The sequence below is a fragment of the Plecotus auritus genome (assembly GCF_963455305.1).
Source record: "Plecotus auritus genome assembly, chromosome: 6".
Classification (NCBI taxonomy): domain Eukaryota; kingdom Metazoa; phylum Chordata; class Mammalia; order Chiroptera; family Vespertilionidae; genus Plecotus; species Plecotus auritus.
In genome coordinates, this window is record NC_137773.1 from 100778272 (window position 1) to 100792643 (window position 14372).

The 14372-nt window shown below is 60.6% G+C and overlaps 1 protein-coding gene across 3 annotated transcripts; it reads left to right on the top strand.

The window, feature by feature from the left end:
• Window positions 1-416: 416 nt before the first annotated feature.
• PDLIM2 (PDZ and LIM domain 2) lies at window positions 417-13781 on the top strand. 3 transcript variants are annotated; one of them, XM_080672776.1, is made up of 10 exons: window positions 472-559; window positions 1996-2090; window positions 2764-2915; window positions 4992-5061; window positions 5273-5322; window positions 5477-5555; window positions 9260-9342; window positions 9559-9704; window positions 11200-11317; window positions 12295-12844. In XM_080672776.1, the coding sequence occupies exons 2-10, from the start codon at window positions 1998-2000 to the stop codon at window positions 12470-12472; spliced, it is 969 nt and encodes a 322-aa protein (XP_080528902.1). In that variant the 5' UTR covers window positions 472-559; window positions 1996-1997; the 3' UTR covers window positions 12473-12844. The 3 variants fall into 3 exon arrangements, with proteins under 3 accessions (XP_080528903.1, XP_080528902.1, XP_080528904.1); XM_080672778.1 differs by having other exon boundaries at window positions 544-559; window positions 5171-5322; window positions 12295-12842; XM_080672777.1 differs by lacking the exon at window positions 11200-11317 and having other exon boundaries at window positions 417-559; window positions 5171-5322; window positions 12295-13781.
• Window positions 13782-14372: the final 591 nt, after the last annotated feature.

The window sequence follows — 14372 nt, forward strand, 5'->3', positions numbered from 1 at the left end:
CCTCGGGAAGGGGGCGGGGCGGCCCTCGTTTGGGATCTGTGGGTGTCGGGTCGCATCTGCACGGGCGTGGGAGCTTGAAGCGGGCGGAAGGGCCGACGTACCGCAGACAGAGCTGGCCGGCCCTACCCCGCCCCGGCCCTCAGGCCCTTTGAAGGGGGCGGGGCAGCCGGCCCGGGAGGGCTCAGCCGTCGACGAAGTAGGGCTCGTCGCCGCCACCAGAACAACTCCCCTGCTGGGGGCGGGGTGGGGGAGGCAGCCGCACCTCGGGGAGGACAGCCGCAGCCTCTCTAGCGTACTCTAGGGAGAGTCACCCCCGACCCGACCCCCCCGCGGGGCGCGGACCAGACGGCAGCGCCGGGGCCGGGCTGCGTGGAGGAGGCGGCTTCCCCGGCCGGGGCGGCGGCAGGGGCGGCCCCGGGATCACATGGGCGGAGGCAGGTCCCGGAGCCCCGGGCTGCTCTCCCCAGAGCCGGGCAGGCGGCGGCGGCGGCAGCGGGAGCCGCGGTGTCTCCTCGCCCTCTCTCCCTCGCCTCCTGGACTCGGCCGCCCAGCCCGACAGGTGAGCGGGGGCCGGAGGAGCGCGCCCACCTGCGCACGGTCCGCGCGGCCCGCGGCCTCCTGACTCCCGGCTCTCTCGGGACTCTGCGCGCCCGCGCCTCGGCGCCCCTCCCCGCCCGGGCCTTTCCTGCGCCCCCAGCCCCTCTCCGTAGCCTCGCCTCGCGGAGGGTCTCCCCCACCCCCGCTGGCTGGGCTTCCTTGTCCCGGGCGCTGGTCCTCCAGCCCCCGGGCCGCGGGTACTTTGGTTTCAGAGCTCAGAGGGCGCCGGAACTGGGCGAGCCGGGCGGACGGGCTGGGTACCTCCCGGCTGCGCCTGGCGCGGAGTCCACTGGCAGGCTCAAAGGTCCGGGAATCAGGGCGTGCTAGCGGCCTGCGCCGGCCAGGGTCCTGGGGAGGGACAGAAGCTCAGCCTGGGCAATGAGGAAGCCACAGGGCCGGGAGGAGGGCAGGCTGCCTCAATGGCCAGGGCGTGCACTCCACGGGCCCCTTAACGCGGGGAGGTGGCCCCAGAGCCTTGGATAGATTTGGGCAGCACTTGCAGTCTCTGGGCCTCCCCAGGGGCAGCTCCAGGGTGGGTGCTGGGCAGGGTGGTGCCCCAGTCTGGCACTGCAGCTTTCTGCCTGGGTTGGCTCTTGACTCCAGACCTACAGGCTCCGGAAATCCTACAAGGGCCGGGTCTGCAAGGACACTCCCTTGCCCAGCGGAGGGGGCAGTGGATGGGAGGCCTTCGGCCCTAGCTCACAGGCAGCATCAGTCAGCTCACCTGCTGGCCAGCACCAGGGCGTGGGTGTGCCCAGCTTGGTGGATGAGTTTATCCTTCTTTGGGGCTGTTCAGAGGGCATCAGGACCCTGGGGGAGGTGGGAAGCCCAGGCTTGCCTAGCTGGACCACATTGCTAAGGGCCGGCAGGTAGCCCGAGGCTGCTCTGAAGACCCTGGCCTCACCTGGAACACGCTGGTGGTACCACCCGCTTCCTTGCTGTCACCCTGTTCCCACAGTGCTGCCCTCCCCCAAAGCAGGAGGAAGTACCTTGTGCTGTTGGTTTTGGGGACAGGAAACAAGCACTAGTGGGGCTTAGCCCGGGTGTGGAGGAGGGGAGAGGAGGAAATGCCGACATCCCCTACCACCTGCTGGCCCCTGCCCACCAGTTCCCCAGCAAACCCCTCTCTGGCACCCTGACGCCTGCCTTCAGGGAGCTGCTCTGCTGAGCACAGTGAAGGGGAACTGGAGTCATGGCTTCCCCGGGTGGGGAGAAGTGCAACTGGAGGGTGAGGGAGGGAGTTGGTCATTTCCTCCACCCCCACCCCCAGCCCCTGACTGGCTGCTCCTGGGCCTGTCATCTCCTCTCCTCCCTTTTGCCTCTTCCACCCCCCCTTCCCGCCCCATACTGTCCTTGGGGGGCTGGGGTCAGGCTCCACCTCTCCATCCTCTTCCTCAGGTATGGCACTGACTGTGGATGTCATGGGGCCAGCGCCCTGGGGCTTCCGTATCACTGGGGGCAGGGATTTCCACACGCCCATCATGGTGACCAAGGTAAGGGCTGGCTCCAGGAGATTAAGAGGAGCTCTGTTTAGGGTTGGCTCTGTTTACCTGGTCCCCACAGACACCTTTTTTTTTTTTTGTTCTGGAACCAGAGGTCTGCTTCTGGGAGTGCTGGTCCAGGGAGGGCTGGGACCCTGTTGCCATGGGGATGTGGTAGCCAGGTCAGGAACAGGCTTCTGGGTAGTGAAAGGGAGCTGGGCCAAGGGGCCTGCTGGTTGTCAACCCCAGACCTGCTGGTAGCCCTTTCAGGTGGTTATGAGAACAGGAGCCCCCAGTTCTTGGCAGTTTCACCGTGACCCAGGCCGGCCGGGCAGCATTCACACAGAGGCTGGTGTGCGGGCAGGCAGTCACCAGCACGTCGCGGTTTGCACTGACCGGGCTCTGTCTGGGAGTATCTCCAGGCACAGTTCCTGAAATTCTGTCATCACATACTCTTTGGAGAGAGGGGGCTGCCACTCCAGCTTCGGGGGGCATTAGCTGATGAGCTGGGCAGATACCAAAGGGCAGGGAGAGAGATAGTAAAGGGGGACACAGGTCAGCCTGGTTTGAACCAGCTTCTGTGTTTCTTGGGCAGGACAGAGGGACATGCCCTTCCCTCCCTGCCTGCCTGTCACCACTGTCTGAGCAGGGGTACCTCAGACTACCTGCACCTCATCCCCTACAGGTAACGGAGCGGGGCAAGGCCGAGGCTGCTGACCTCCGGCCTGGCGACATTATCCTGGCCATCAATGGGGAGGATGCACAGGGCATGCTCCACGCGGAGGCCCAGAGCAAGATCCGCCAGAGCCCCTCGCCCCTGCGGCTACAGCTGGACCGGTAGGCTCTCTGCATCTGCTGGGCCTGCCAGCATTCTTCTCCCCTCTGCCAGCACACTGCTTGGGCCGCCCTCCCCCACCCTGCCCTTTCAGCTCATCGGTGAGAAGGTCCTGGGCTCCTGGCCTGCAGGCTTGCAGCAGGGTGGGCCGAGGGGTGTCCCTGTGCTTGGCTGGGCATGTAGCCACAGGTAGGGCAGGCTGGCATCAGCCACCTGGATGCCCGGGTTTGACTGGTTCCCAAGTGTGTGGGCTACAGGGTGTGGGCATGAAGTGGGTTGAAGAGGGAAAGGTGTGCCTTAGGCTGAGTCTCCAGGGCCTTTGCCTCCAAGAGGGCATGACCTTTGTTCAGGTAGGGCTCGGGGGAGGGAGGTGAGGAGTTTGGTGGTTCACTCTCCCCTCCATCCCCCTCCACCAGAACCCCTCTGTACCCCCTCCATTGGTTCTCAAGGCCTTGCTGGTGAAGGCTGATTTCTGGCTAGTGGGGTTGCAGCCTGGAGCCCTGTATTGGGGGAGGGGGGGACAGGTGGTTCCCCAGGGTGGGGCATCTTGGTGAGTCACAGGAAAGGAATCCTGAGAGATTCCCCCAGCCAGGAGAGCCCTTGGGAGGGCCTTGAACCTGAGTCAGGTTCTTCCTCTCTGCCCTCCTAGGCTCTCCCTGGGCCCTGAACCTATGCCCTCTCCTGGCCCTCCCGCCCCACAGGCTGTAGAAACTGGCTCCCACAATGCCCTGGGCAGCCCCAGCCCCTTCAGTGACTCCTTCTTGCTCCTCTGGCCCAAGAGTGTTTCAGGAGTGGGACCTAGAGGAGGAGAGTGGGGAGTACCTCATGGCATCTGGGAAGGGGACCAAAATCTACAAGAGGCTGCAGAGTGAGGCGGGGGAGGGGCAGGGAGCTGCTGACACCATCACTTCCTCAGGGAGGTGGGCCTGGCTGAGTACCCCCAGGCCTCCAGCTCCATGTTGGGCGGGTCAAGGTTCCCTGGTTCTCCTTCCCCCTCCTCCCCTCAGTCCCCTCTTAATCCTCCTTAAACACCCCCCTCCCCACCCCCCATGATGTTTTAGGCACTCAGGGCTCTGTGGCAGGAAGCAGTGCTCTGGGCTAGAGCTTCAACCCAAGCTCCCCTCACTCTGACTTCACAGCCGCTCCCCCCCCGCCCCCCCCCCCACCTCCGCCCCGAGAGGCTGAGGCTGAGGCTGTGGCTGACGTGTGTGGTGACTGAGGTTCCTGCTGACCTCTCTAGAAGTGGCCAGACATCAGGAATGGTGCAGTGGAGATGGGTCCTGGCAGGCGCTTTTCCTCGGCCAGCTCTCAGCCCTCAATGGCGTCTTTCAGGCTCCAGATGGCTCTATAGGGGAGAGCTTTGGAGGACAGTCCTGGGGGCACTGAGGGGGAGCCCTCTGGCTGGCTGCCTTGGTGACTGGCCGGGGAGCTGGTCTCCAGGTCCTGCAGCTGCCTGCCTGGCGGGAAGGGGGACATCTCCACCCTTGCTTTATGGAGGAGGAGCCTGTGGAAGGGACCAGGACTGACTCCCTCAAAGGCATCCACAGTGGCGGAGCTGTGAGGGACAGGCCTCTGGTTGGGGACAGCGGGCAGCTGGCCCAGCCACTCCTGGGCTTTAGGACTTTGGGCAACTCTCCCTCTCTGGGTGTCAGGTTCTCCATGGGCAAAGATATAGGGTTATTTTATGAAATCAGCAATCTCTGCACAAATTGATCTGCAAACAGATGCTGATCAGAGACAAAGTTTGGATAAAACGCAAAATAAATAAATAAATAAACAAACAAATAAATAAATAAATAAATAAAAGACGGGGGCATAGTGTGAGGAGTTTTTTAACTGAAATGATTCCTTTCTACTTTTTGGTGCTAAACTGTCCTTTAAGAAATAACGGTGGCTGATGATAATAGTTATTGGTTTTGAATTTGGCCAAGTTGAAAGTTGACAAACCACTGTCTGAATGCTTTGGACATTTTACTCGTCTTGAGAACCTGGTGTGGGGCAGCTGAAATCTCCAGCCCCTACCAGCTAAGCAGGGTTCCAGGACCCCTGGGACACTTCCTTCTCTGTCCTCTCCTCAGGTCCCGGGCTGCCTCTCCTGGGCAGACCAACGGGGAAAGCTCCATGGAGGTGCTCGCCACACGTTTCCAGGTAGGATGGTGCCTTTAGCCTGGAGCCCCAGCACCCTGAAGTGAGGGGAGGCCTGAGGGACAGGGCCCGGGGGATGGGCAGACCACTCTTCACAGCCCTGTCTCCACAGGGCTCAGTGAGGACACACGCTGACAGCCAGTCCTCCCTCCGGTCCTCCTGTTCCAGCCCAGCCTCCCTTAGCCCCCAGCCATGCAGCCCTTTCTCCACCCAGGCCCCCACCAGCCCGCATGCCCTTGCTGGAGAGGCGGTGATGAGCCGAAGGTGAGTGCAGGGGGTGGGCATCCCTGCTGCCAGGCCAGGCCAGGCCTCTCAGTCTCAATAGCTGTGTTCAGGGGACACTGGGGCACCCTCTGTTTGCCGGGGGCAGTCTGGAGGGGAGAGGGCTTGACACACACACTGTGCATTTCCCCATCAGTTTCCAGAGCCTGGCACACAACCCAGGACTCACTGCTGCTGACCGCCTGTCCTATGGAGGCCACCCCAGAAGCCGCCAGGTGAGGGTACGGGGGATGAGGGTGGGGGGGGGGGCGGCGGGGAGAGCCTCCCAGGCCCACTGGTTGTCAGTGGAGCTGATGGGGCTGCAGGTGGTTGATCCCACCTGGGCAGTGGGCCTCTGTCTCCTAGCAGCAGACACACCCCTCTCTCAAGCCAGGAGGTCATCCTATCTGTGACGGGTCACATTGGCTGCTCCGGCCCTGCCCCTCTGGTCCAGGTGGCCTCCCACCACCTCACTCCCCCTGGCTGCCGCCTCCCTGCCTCCTGCGGCTTCCTCCCTTCTTGAGTGTTTCTCTTGGGCTGGGACTGACATAGTTTTGCTGCTGTTGTTGGGATGGTTCCCTTTGGCTCTGGCTGCATCCCTTGAACACATTCCTCCCTATTCCAGCCCCATGCCTGCCCCCACTCCACCATCCCATCCCCTTCTTTTTCCTTGGGCTCAGCCCAGGGAACCACCAGTGGGACTGTGGTTCTGCTTAAAGTTGCACTTGGCCCGTTGTCTGTCAACCCCACCCTGCCTTCCTTCCCGGAGGGCCCCCCACCCCAGGTCCCACTGTCCACTAGTGACAGCCCAGCCCCCCTTGGTGGTATTTCTCCTCTCTAAGGGCCGGGTGGAGAGGTGAGGGAGTGAGGCAGCCAACTGCTCTGGGCCACAGCTGCTGGGGGCAGAGTTGGGGGGGCACGTCCAGCCTTTGGGGTGAAGGGGATGAGGCCCAGCTGCTGGAATCCGAACTCCCGGTTGATCTGCATTCCAGAAAGCAGAGCCTTGGGGATGGCTGGGGAGAGGGGGTACTAGAGACTGGGGGCTCTGGAGAAGGAAGGGGGTCCTCTGGGGGCTGCATCGGGGTCCCTGGCCACCGGCTGTGGGCCTGCCTAGTGGCCCACCAGGCCTGTGGGCATAGCAACGTGTTCCGTGAGATCCCCTTCTTTAAACAGTTTTAAATTTTGCTGTGGAGATAAGACAAACATGCGAAACAGCTTTGGAACAATTAAGCACTAAACAGTATGGTCTTAATTAGAAAAGCAGGAGGCCTTCTTGGAGCAGGAGATGAGTGTGGACTGGGGTGGCCTCAGAAGGCTTTGTCAGGGGTTTTGCTGGAGGGTCGGGAGGTCGGACCAGTAGGGTTTAGGTTAGAAGCAGATGAGCAGTGGGACAAGCTTGTCCTAGGCCAGTGGTCTGCAAACTCATTAGTCAACAGAGCCAAATATCAACAGTACAATGATTAAAATTTCTTTTGAGAGCCGAAAACCGACTTCTGCACATGGGCCACGAAGTTTCAATCGCACTGTATGTGCACGCCCGCACGTGGTATTCTGTGGAAGAGTCACACTCAAGGGGCCAAAGAGCCGCATGTGGCTCGCGAGTCGCAGTTTGCCGACCACTGTCCTAGGCCATGGCTGGAGAGCGCTGGTCCATCCTGGCCTCCTTCCTGTGGTGCTCCCGACCCAGGCAAAGGGGGCATTTGGGTGGTACAAGAAGTGGCTCTCAAACCATCGGCAGTACCTTGGAACTTGTTAGAAGTGAAAATTCTCAGGCTCCAGCCTAGACCTACTGAGTCAGACACAGGCGGGGGGGTGGGGGGGGCATCAATCTGTTGGAAGGAGCCCTCGGGGTCTGATGCACGGGAAGATTTGGGGACCTCCCCAGTTGCCCCAGTCATGTAGGGAGGAGCCCTGAGCTGGGTGGGAGGGAGAGGTGGCAGGAAGGCTAGTCCCTCCTCCACCGTGTAACCTTGGATGAGCCCCTTCCTCTCTTTCTGACCCAAGGCCCCTGTCATTCCTTCAGCAAATACTTATCGAGCAGCTGCAGTGCGTCAGGCACGGTTTTGGGCTCTGGGGAAACAGTGGCGGAAAAACAGAAATTCCTAACCCAACTAAGTTTGCGTTCTGGTCTACCAGTGAAACAAATCAGATGGTGTGGGCCTTACAGAGTCCCTTAGCTCCCCCGTGGTGTCACTGTGCACGTTAGCACCTTAAAGCACTAAGGTCCTAGGAGAGAGAGGCACATTTAATTTCCTAAACTGATGGCCCTCCTTCCCCGCCACTCCCTTATTTACATCCTGTGTTACCCAGAACACATTTTGAGAGGTGTTGGCCACACACGGCTCCTGAGGGGCAGATGAGCAGGTTTTCTGAACTTGGAGGGGAAAGGTCGCCTCTGTGAAGACAGGTGGCCCGTCCTGAGCTGACAGGAAGAGGGAAGAGGAAGGGTTAGGGTTGCTCTGAGTGAGGGAGTTGGGTGCCTCTCCACCAGGTGTGCTGGTCTGGAGGGAGGAGGAGGTGGAGGTCACTGTCTGCTGTGGCTGCGGCTTTGCTGCTGGCTCCTGAGCAGGGCGCCACCAGCCCTTATGGTGACCTTCTGGAAACTGGAGGTTGCCCTTCCGCCCTTCCGGGAGGCAAAAGCCTTGGTGAGCAGATGTGAAGTGATAACAGCACCTCTCCCTTTGGCTGGCACGAGGACTTGGCTTTTGAAGGAACGGGGGCCAGATTTCAGCCCTCCCTCCCACTGGCCAGTGTCCCGTTCCCCCCCCTCCCCCCCCGCCCCGTGTAGGGCATGTGCTGGCCTGTCTGGGACAGCGAGATGGGACATCATTCTTGAGTAACTAGCTGGTGCTGGACGTCATTCCTGAGGACATTTTCTCACCATCCACTGTCGACCACCTGGCGCCAGCTGGGCACTCAGGGTCTGGGCTGTGGTGTGGACTCCCAGCCCTGCCTCCGATACCAGCTGCTGCCCTTCTGGGCTCAGTCTCCTCACCTGTGGGGCAGAGGCCTGCGAGCAGAGGAATGCGGGCTGGTGGGAGAGGCAGGGTGAGGGTCTAGGGCTGTCTTCTCAAGACTGATGTTTCCCCCTTTAGCTTAGGAACTCATGTAGGTTTTTCACTCAACCCCATAATTCATTCCTGAATTGGAATTTTAAAACAGAGGGGATTTGGCTTTCCAGGAAACTGTGCCCTCGCATGGCTGCCTGGTGGCCTCAGGCTGTCCTTCGCATGGGGATGGGGCGGAGAGGGAGCAGAACACGGAGGTGGAGGGGAGGTGCCCACGTGGAGAGCAGGTGTAAGAGCCTGAGCTGGACGGTGCACACTGGGGAGGGAGAGGGCACTGTTGCTGGGCGTGGGCCCGGAGCCACCCTGGCTCCCCAGACTGCCAGGGGCAGGACCAGACCTCCCAGGGCGGCCTGGAGAGGCTGCTGGGCCCAGACCCTGGCCCTCCGGAAGGGAACCAGCGCGGTGGGTGAGTCCTTTGTGCAGCTCCAGTCCTGACTCCCAGAGGGGTCTTGGCCTCGGCCCGCCTCCCCTTTATGTTGCCTTTTCCTTGGGGCAGAGGGCTGGCTCTTTGCTTGTTCCGTCAGCGCAGACAGGCCCCAACATGCAACATCTTTCCAAACACATGGCCCGAGATAACAGAGGAATTTGCGTTTTGTCTGAATTTAGCTGGTTGTCACCCCCTGTCTTTATTCTGCCCCTCCCGCCCAGTCCCCCATGCAGAGCCCTCACACCTCCATAGCTGGGTGCTGCCTCCCTCCCCTCCGGGACCACGCAGGAACAGTCCTGGTGACCTGGTCGGGCTCCGATGGAGGAGGACAGGGAGGGGAGCCCTCTGGTGTTGGGCCTGGGAACAGCGGGCCTTGGCGCCCGATGGGTGTACTGGCCGAAGGCTCCAACGCTGACTCCTCCCCTGGTGCCTCTCCTTCCCGCAGGCTGGCCTCGGCCTCGCTGGCGACTCGGCGGTGCTGGTGCTGCCGCCTTCCCCGGGCCCCCGGCCCTCCAGCCCCCGACTCAGGTACCAGCGAGCCTTGGAGGGAGGGTGGGATCTTGGAGGACTAGGAGGGACTGGCTTCCTAGAGAGGGAAGCCAGTCCCTCCTTACCTCTCTAAGTCCAGGCAGCTTTCTTTGGGCCCCCAGAATCCTTCCCCGCCTGGGACACCCATTCCCTGCCCCCATGCTCGTCCTGACACCCGGACCGGACCTCACTCCTGTCTGCCTCCCATCCCCACAGTATGGATTCAGAGAGGGGAAGCAACCTCCTGCGAGAGGACTCAGAGGTCTTCAAGATGCTGCAGGAGAATCGTGAGGGGCGGGCGGCCCCCCGGCAGTCCAGCTCCTTCAGACTCTTGCAGGAAGCCCTGGAGGCCGAGGAGAAAGGTGAGGCCTGGGGTGGGGGCGGCGGGGGCAGGGTGGGGGCGGTGGTTCGGGAGGGGAAGTAGCTTCCCCAGGACACCCCTGGGCCCTGGGTGGACATCTTACTGACCTAGTAATTAAGTGCTCACCAGGGGGCAGGCACCAAGGGGCACTGAGATCACAGGTCCTGCACTGAAGGATCTTACAGTCTGGGGCTGCCAGGGTGCCCTCAGAGGTCCAGCTGGGATCAGGAAACTGCCAAGGGAACAACAGAGGTGGGTGGCGGGATCTCCAGGGAGGGCTTCGTGGAGGAAGCGGGATGTGATGTGGTCCTTGAAGAAAGATGAAGCCTTTACGAAACAGCCTTCAGATGGTGGCAGGCCAGCTGTGGGATGTGAAGGCCGGCAGCTGAGAGCTCTTGGCTGTGGGAGCAGAGGACAGCGGCCTGGCAGCAGGGAGGTGGCCCTGGATGTGAAGTCCTGCTGTGAGGCCCCCAGTGTCAGGCTTAGGAGTGGCTTGACCCAGGAGGGCCCGTTAGATAATTAATGCAGGCAGTGCCTGAGATGCTGAAGGGAGCGGTTCAGACGATCCAGGCTCCTGCTGAACGTTTACTGTGCCCCCGGGGACCGGCCCTGTGCAGAGTGTGGAGAGGAAAGGTAGTTAGGGCCCATGTCTGTCCATGAGGAGCTCTGTTTATTGGGGTGCCACGCCCGCCTAGCTCCCAGGAACTGGGGCTGCTGCAGGCATTCCTGTGGAGGGACCACTGCCCTGCTTCAGGGGAGAGATGGGGAGGCCTGGCCTGAGCAGTGGCATCAGGGAGCGCGAGGATGAGCCGGTCAGGAGAAGTATGTGAGTGGCAGGATCACTGAAACCTGGTGGCTGTTTCCAACTCTGATGTCTGGTTCCTAGGGGTGTTCACAGAGGCAGGGGTTGGGGTGGGAAGGTTTGGAGCCAGTTTTGTCCATTGTGACCCTGAGGCCTCGGCGGGCCCCTGGTGGAGGGGGCCAAGGAGAGGCAGTGGGTGAGGCGAGTGCAGATGGGTGGTGACATCACACTGGAGTCTCCGTGGCATCAGCTGCAAATGGGGACCGTCCCTGCCTTGCAACATCTGTGCTTCATCTGAGCGTGGTCCAAAGCTAGGAGGCAATAATGCACATAAGAGCCCTTTGAAAACTACAAAGGTTATTACTGCCCATTAACATCATCACCACTGGGCCGCAGAAGGGAGCTGCCTGCTGGGCCTGCCGTGTCAGACACCGCGCAGACACTCCCAGCTTGCTCCCTAGCTTGGGCAGACAGCCTCCAGTGAGCTTCCTGCACTTGCCCAGCCTCAGCCCAGGATCTTGCAGGATGGCTTCCTTCCTCCACTCCCCACGCTCATGCCTGGTGCCACCCCGAGGCCCGCCTGTGAGTGTGAGTCCTGGCGGCGGCGTGTTGGAGCAGGCGGAGTGCGCGTAAACACAGCCTGCTGCTGCGGTGGGCCAGCTCTGATGTGTCTGTCTGCCCTCATCCCTCCCAGGTGGCACACCTGCCTTCCTGCCCAGCTCCCTGAGCCCCCAGTCCTCCCTGCCCACCCCCAGGGCCCCGGCCACCCCGCCCAAGCTCCACACGTGTGAGAAGTGCAGCACCAGCATTGCGTGAGTCTGGCCGCCTGGGAGGCAGGGTGGGGGGCAGGGCACAGGGTGCTTCCCAGAGGGGCTGCACAGAACCACCAGCCAGGGCCCCCGGAGGGCACAGTGACGAGTGGAGCCATCAGACATTTGATGGTTGTTGTCAGCCTTCGCGGGAGGCCCGGCTGGCTTTGTCCTGCTGTTCCCGCTCCTCCCCGATTTCTCTCCCCCTCGTGCTACTGCTTTTGGGTTATCTCCATGATCTCCCAGCCTCTGGAGATCTGCCTCTAGATGCGGAGCCTCCTCCTGGGAAATCTTGCTCTTACCCCTCCTGTACCTCCGTTGGAACAGGATGAATTTTCCAGAGGCAGGTTCATTTTTCTCAGTGGGTGGCATGACAGTGCAGCCACATTCTCTGGAAAATTGCTGAAAGGCTCCCCTGGAAAAAGTTGTTCCATGCACAGGGCGGAGGGGCAGATGACTCACTCGGGGCGAATGCCTTCCGCGCCCTGGGCCTCAGTGTTCCATCTGCAGAATGGGAGAGCCCACGCGCTGCACTGACAGAGGACTGTGCCCCACGTCAAAGGGCAGCCCAGGGCCCTGGGCTTGTGGCAACACTGCTGGGCCTGCACCTTAGTTTCCTCTTCAGCAGGGCCCTGGCCCCAGCGCCTGCCATGCCAGCTTGTCCCCAGAAGATGCGATGCTGTGGTCCTGGCACCGGGGACCACACATTGAGAACCACTGCTCCATTAACAACCCAGGAGATACAGGATGGAGTTTACCTGCCTTTTGTGCGGGAGGAGTGACTTTTTATTATTATTATTAGAGTTCTGAGGTTGGGGGCTGTTGAAGTGAGATTCCTGAGAGCAGGCGTGGGGGGTCAAGTGTCTGAGATTCGGGGATCTTCCCAGGTCCCGCCTCTGGGCTCTGGGGAGCATCACGCCTGGTGCTCCGGTTTTCCACCCCCCAGGCTAATGAATGGCTTTCCGACCTCCCTCCCACAGGAACCAGGCCGTGCGCATCCAGGAGGGGAGGTACCGCCACCCTGGCTGCTACACCTGCGCGGACTGCGGGCTGAACCTGAAGATGCGCGGGCACTTTTGGGTGGGGGATGAGCTGTACTGCGAGAAGCATGCCCGCCAGCGGTACTCAGCGCCTAAAGCCCTCACCTCCCAGGCCTGAGCACCGGCTGCGCTCCCCGCCTGCCCAGGACTCTGCGGGCCCCTCCGCGCCAGGACCATGCCAATAACAAGTTGGCATGGAAGGGCGACGGTGGGGGATGGGCCCCTTCCTCCTCACTGGGTGCGGCTGGAGGCTGGGGTCTGTCTCACCTTCCCAGGCTTTTGCTAGATACTCTCGCTCCCCCCTGCTGGGCAGCCTCTGCACCGATCTCTGAGGCGGACATTGCATCAGTCACCATTGAGCAGCAGGGGTTAGGCAGGCTGGGCCGTGGAGATTAGTATCTAGGAGAAGGAAGGGCCACAGGCTAGAGGTATTCACGGTGCAAAGTTCCTGACATGTGAGCTCAATAAATATATATACAGGGACAAATTAAGGAGCTGCCCCTCCTTCCTGGCTTCTCCCTACCGCTGGGAGAAGAGGCTTTATTCACATATTTCCCCTCCCTCCACCGCTTGTCCTACCAGCTGATGAAGCTGGGGGTCCTGCTCTTCCTGGACCCCTTTGTAAAGATGCCTGTTTTACTGATGGTCCCTGGTGGTTTACTGGAATGGGTTTATCCCTTGGAGCCTGGGGAGGGGAGAGGATGCTGGAGGGTGGGCAGCAGAGGCACAGGAGGCAGCTCCAGGCCCATTCTGCCAGGCCCGTCTCGTGCCGTCCGCTGCTCTGCCATCACTGGCTGGGCTGGTGCTCTCTGTGCCCTTTACTGTGGAGGCTGCCAGTCCTGCTGACTTACCCAGAGGGTGGGCAGAGAGGGGCACGATCCAAAGTACCTCCTGCATTCTCTAAGGCTGTCTGCAGCCATTGGAGAGATATAATCACCAGAACCACTTTGGGACAAGGCTGCAGGTTAGCCTTGCCTGGAGGGGACACCCCAGCAGAGCCCTCATCCTAAGGGACCACCACCCACCAAGGGCCTCACCTCCAAGCCAGGGTTGGTCTGCCACCCCTTTCCCTGGGAGTACATATAAAGTGCTTGGCCAGTGCCAGCATGTTTGAGGCAGGGGACAGTGGTGCTGCCAGATTTTTGGCTTGATTGACTGCCCTCCCTCTCCGCCTTGTTCTAATTCCAGAGGACATTTCAGAGAGGTGCATGGGTGCTGCTGGGTGCTTCAGACTCACCCTGCCCCCAAGTCAGCCGGAGGGATGGGCGCAGCCGCAGCTCTATTTTCACTGAAAAGATCAAAGCTGGGCTTCAGAGGGTGCTGGGTGCTATCTGGCTCTTTTTGGAAGGAATCTTGGCAGAGACTGTGTTGCCTCCTCAGGCACCTGTTGATATAATTTACACCTTGATATAATTGTCTCAACTTTTACCTGGATCGCTGCCTTTATATTCACAGGAAAGATCAAGGCTTTCTGTGGCTCAAGAGTAGGTCTGGTCTGAAATGGGATACCCACCTGGCGCCACCTAGTGTCAAGTGTAGCCTGTGGCAGGGAGAATACTCACAGAAGGGGAATTCACCTCTCTGGGAAATACTTGGGTTCTGGCAAAGTGGGAATATAGAAAGATCTAGCATTTTTCTTGCTTCAAGTGGCAGCAATTGAGCGGCATGAATGAAATAATGCTGCGTGATGACAAGTGCTTAAGAGCTAATATGGAACACACAGGCTCCCCTGTGAGTGCAGAGCAGGGGCCGTCCATGTGCAGGATGACCAGGACTTGGACAGGTGGAGGAGAGAAGTGCTGAGTGATGGGGGCGAGTGCAAGGGCAATGCTCAGTTTAGGGCAATGGCGGAAGGGAATACTGGGTAAGACTGCAAAGGGAGACGGGAACCTTGAATGCCAGGAGAAATGGTTTAAACTTCACCTGAGGCTCTTGGAACACTGAAAATCTTAAGCAGGGAAGTGACAAGTTGAAACAGGTGGGCTGCAATATTAATGTGGTGAGATCTTTGTCTATAA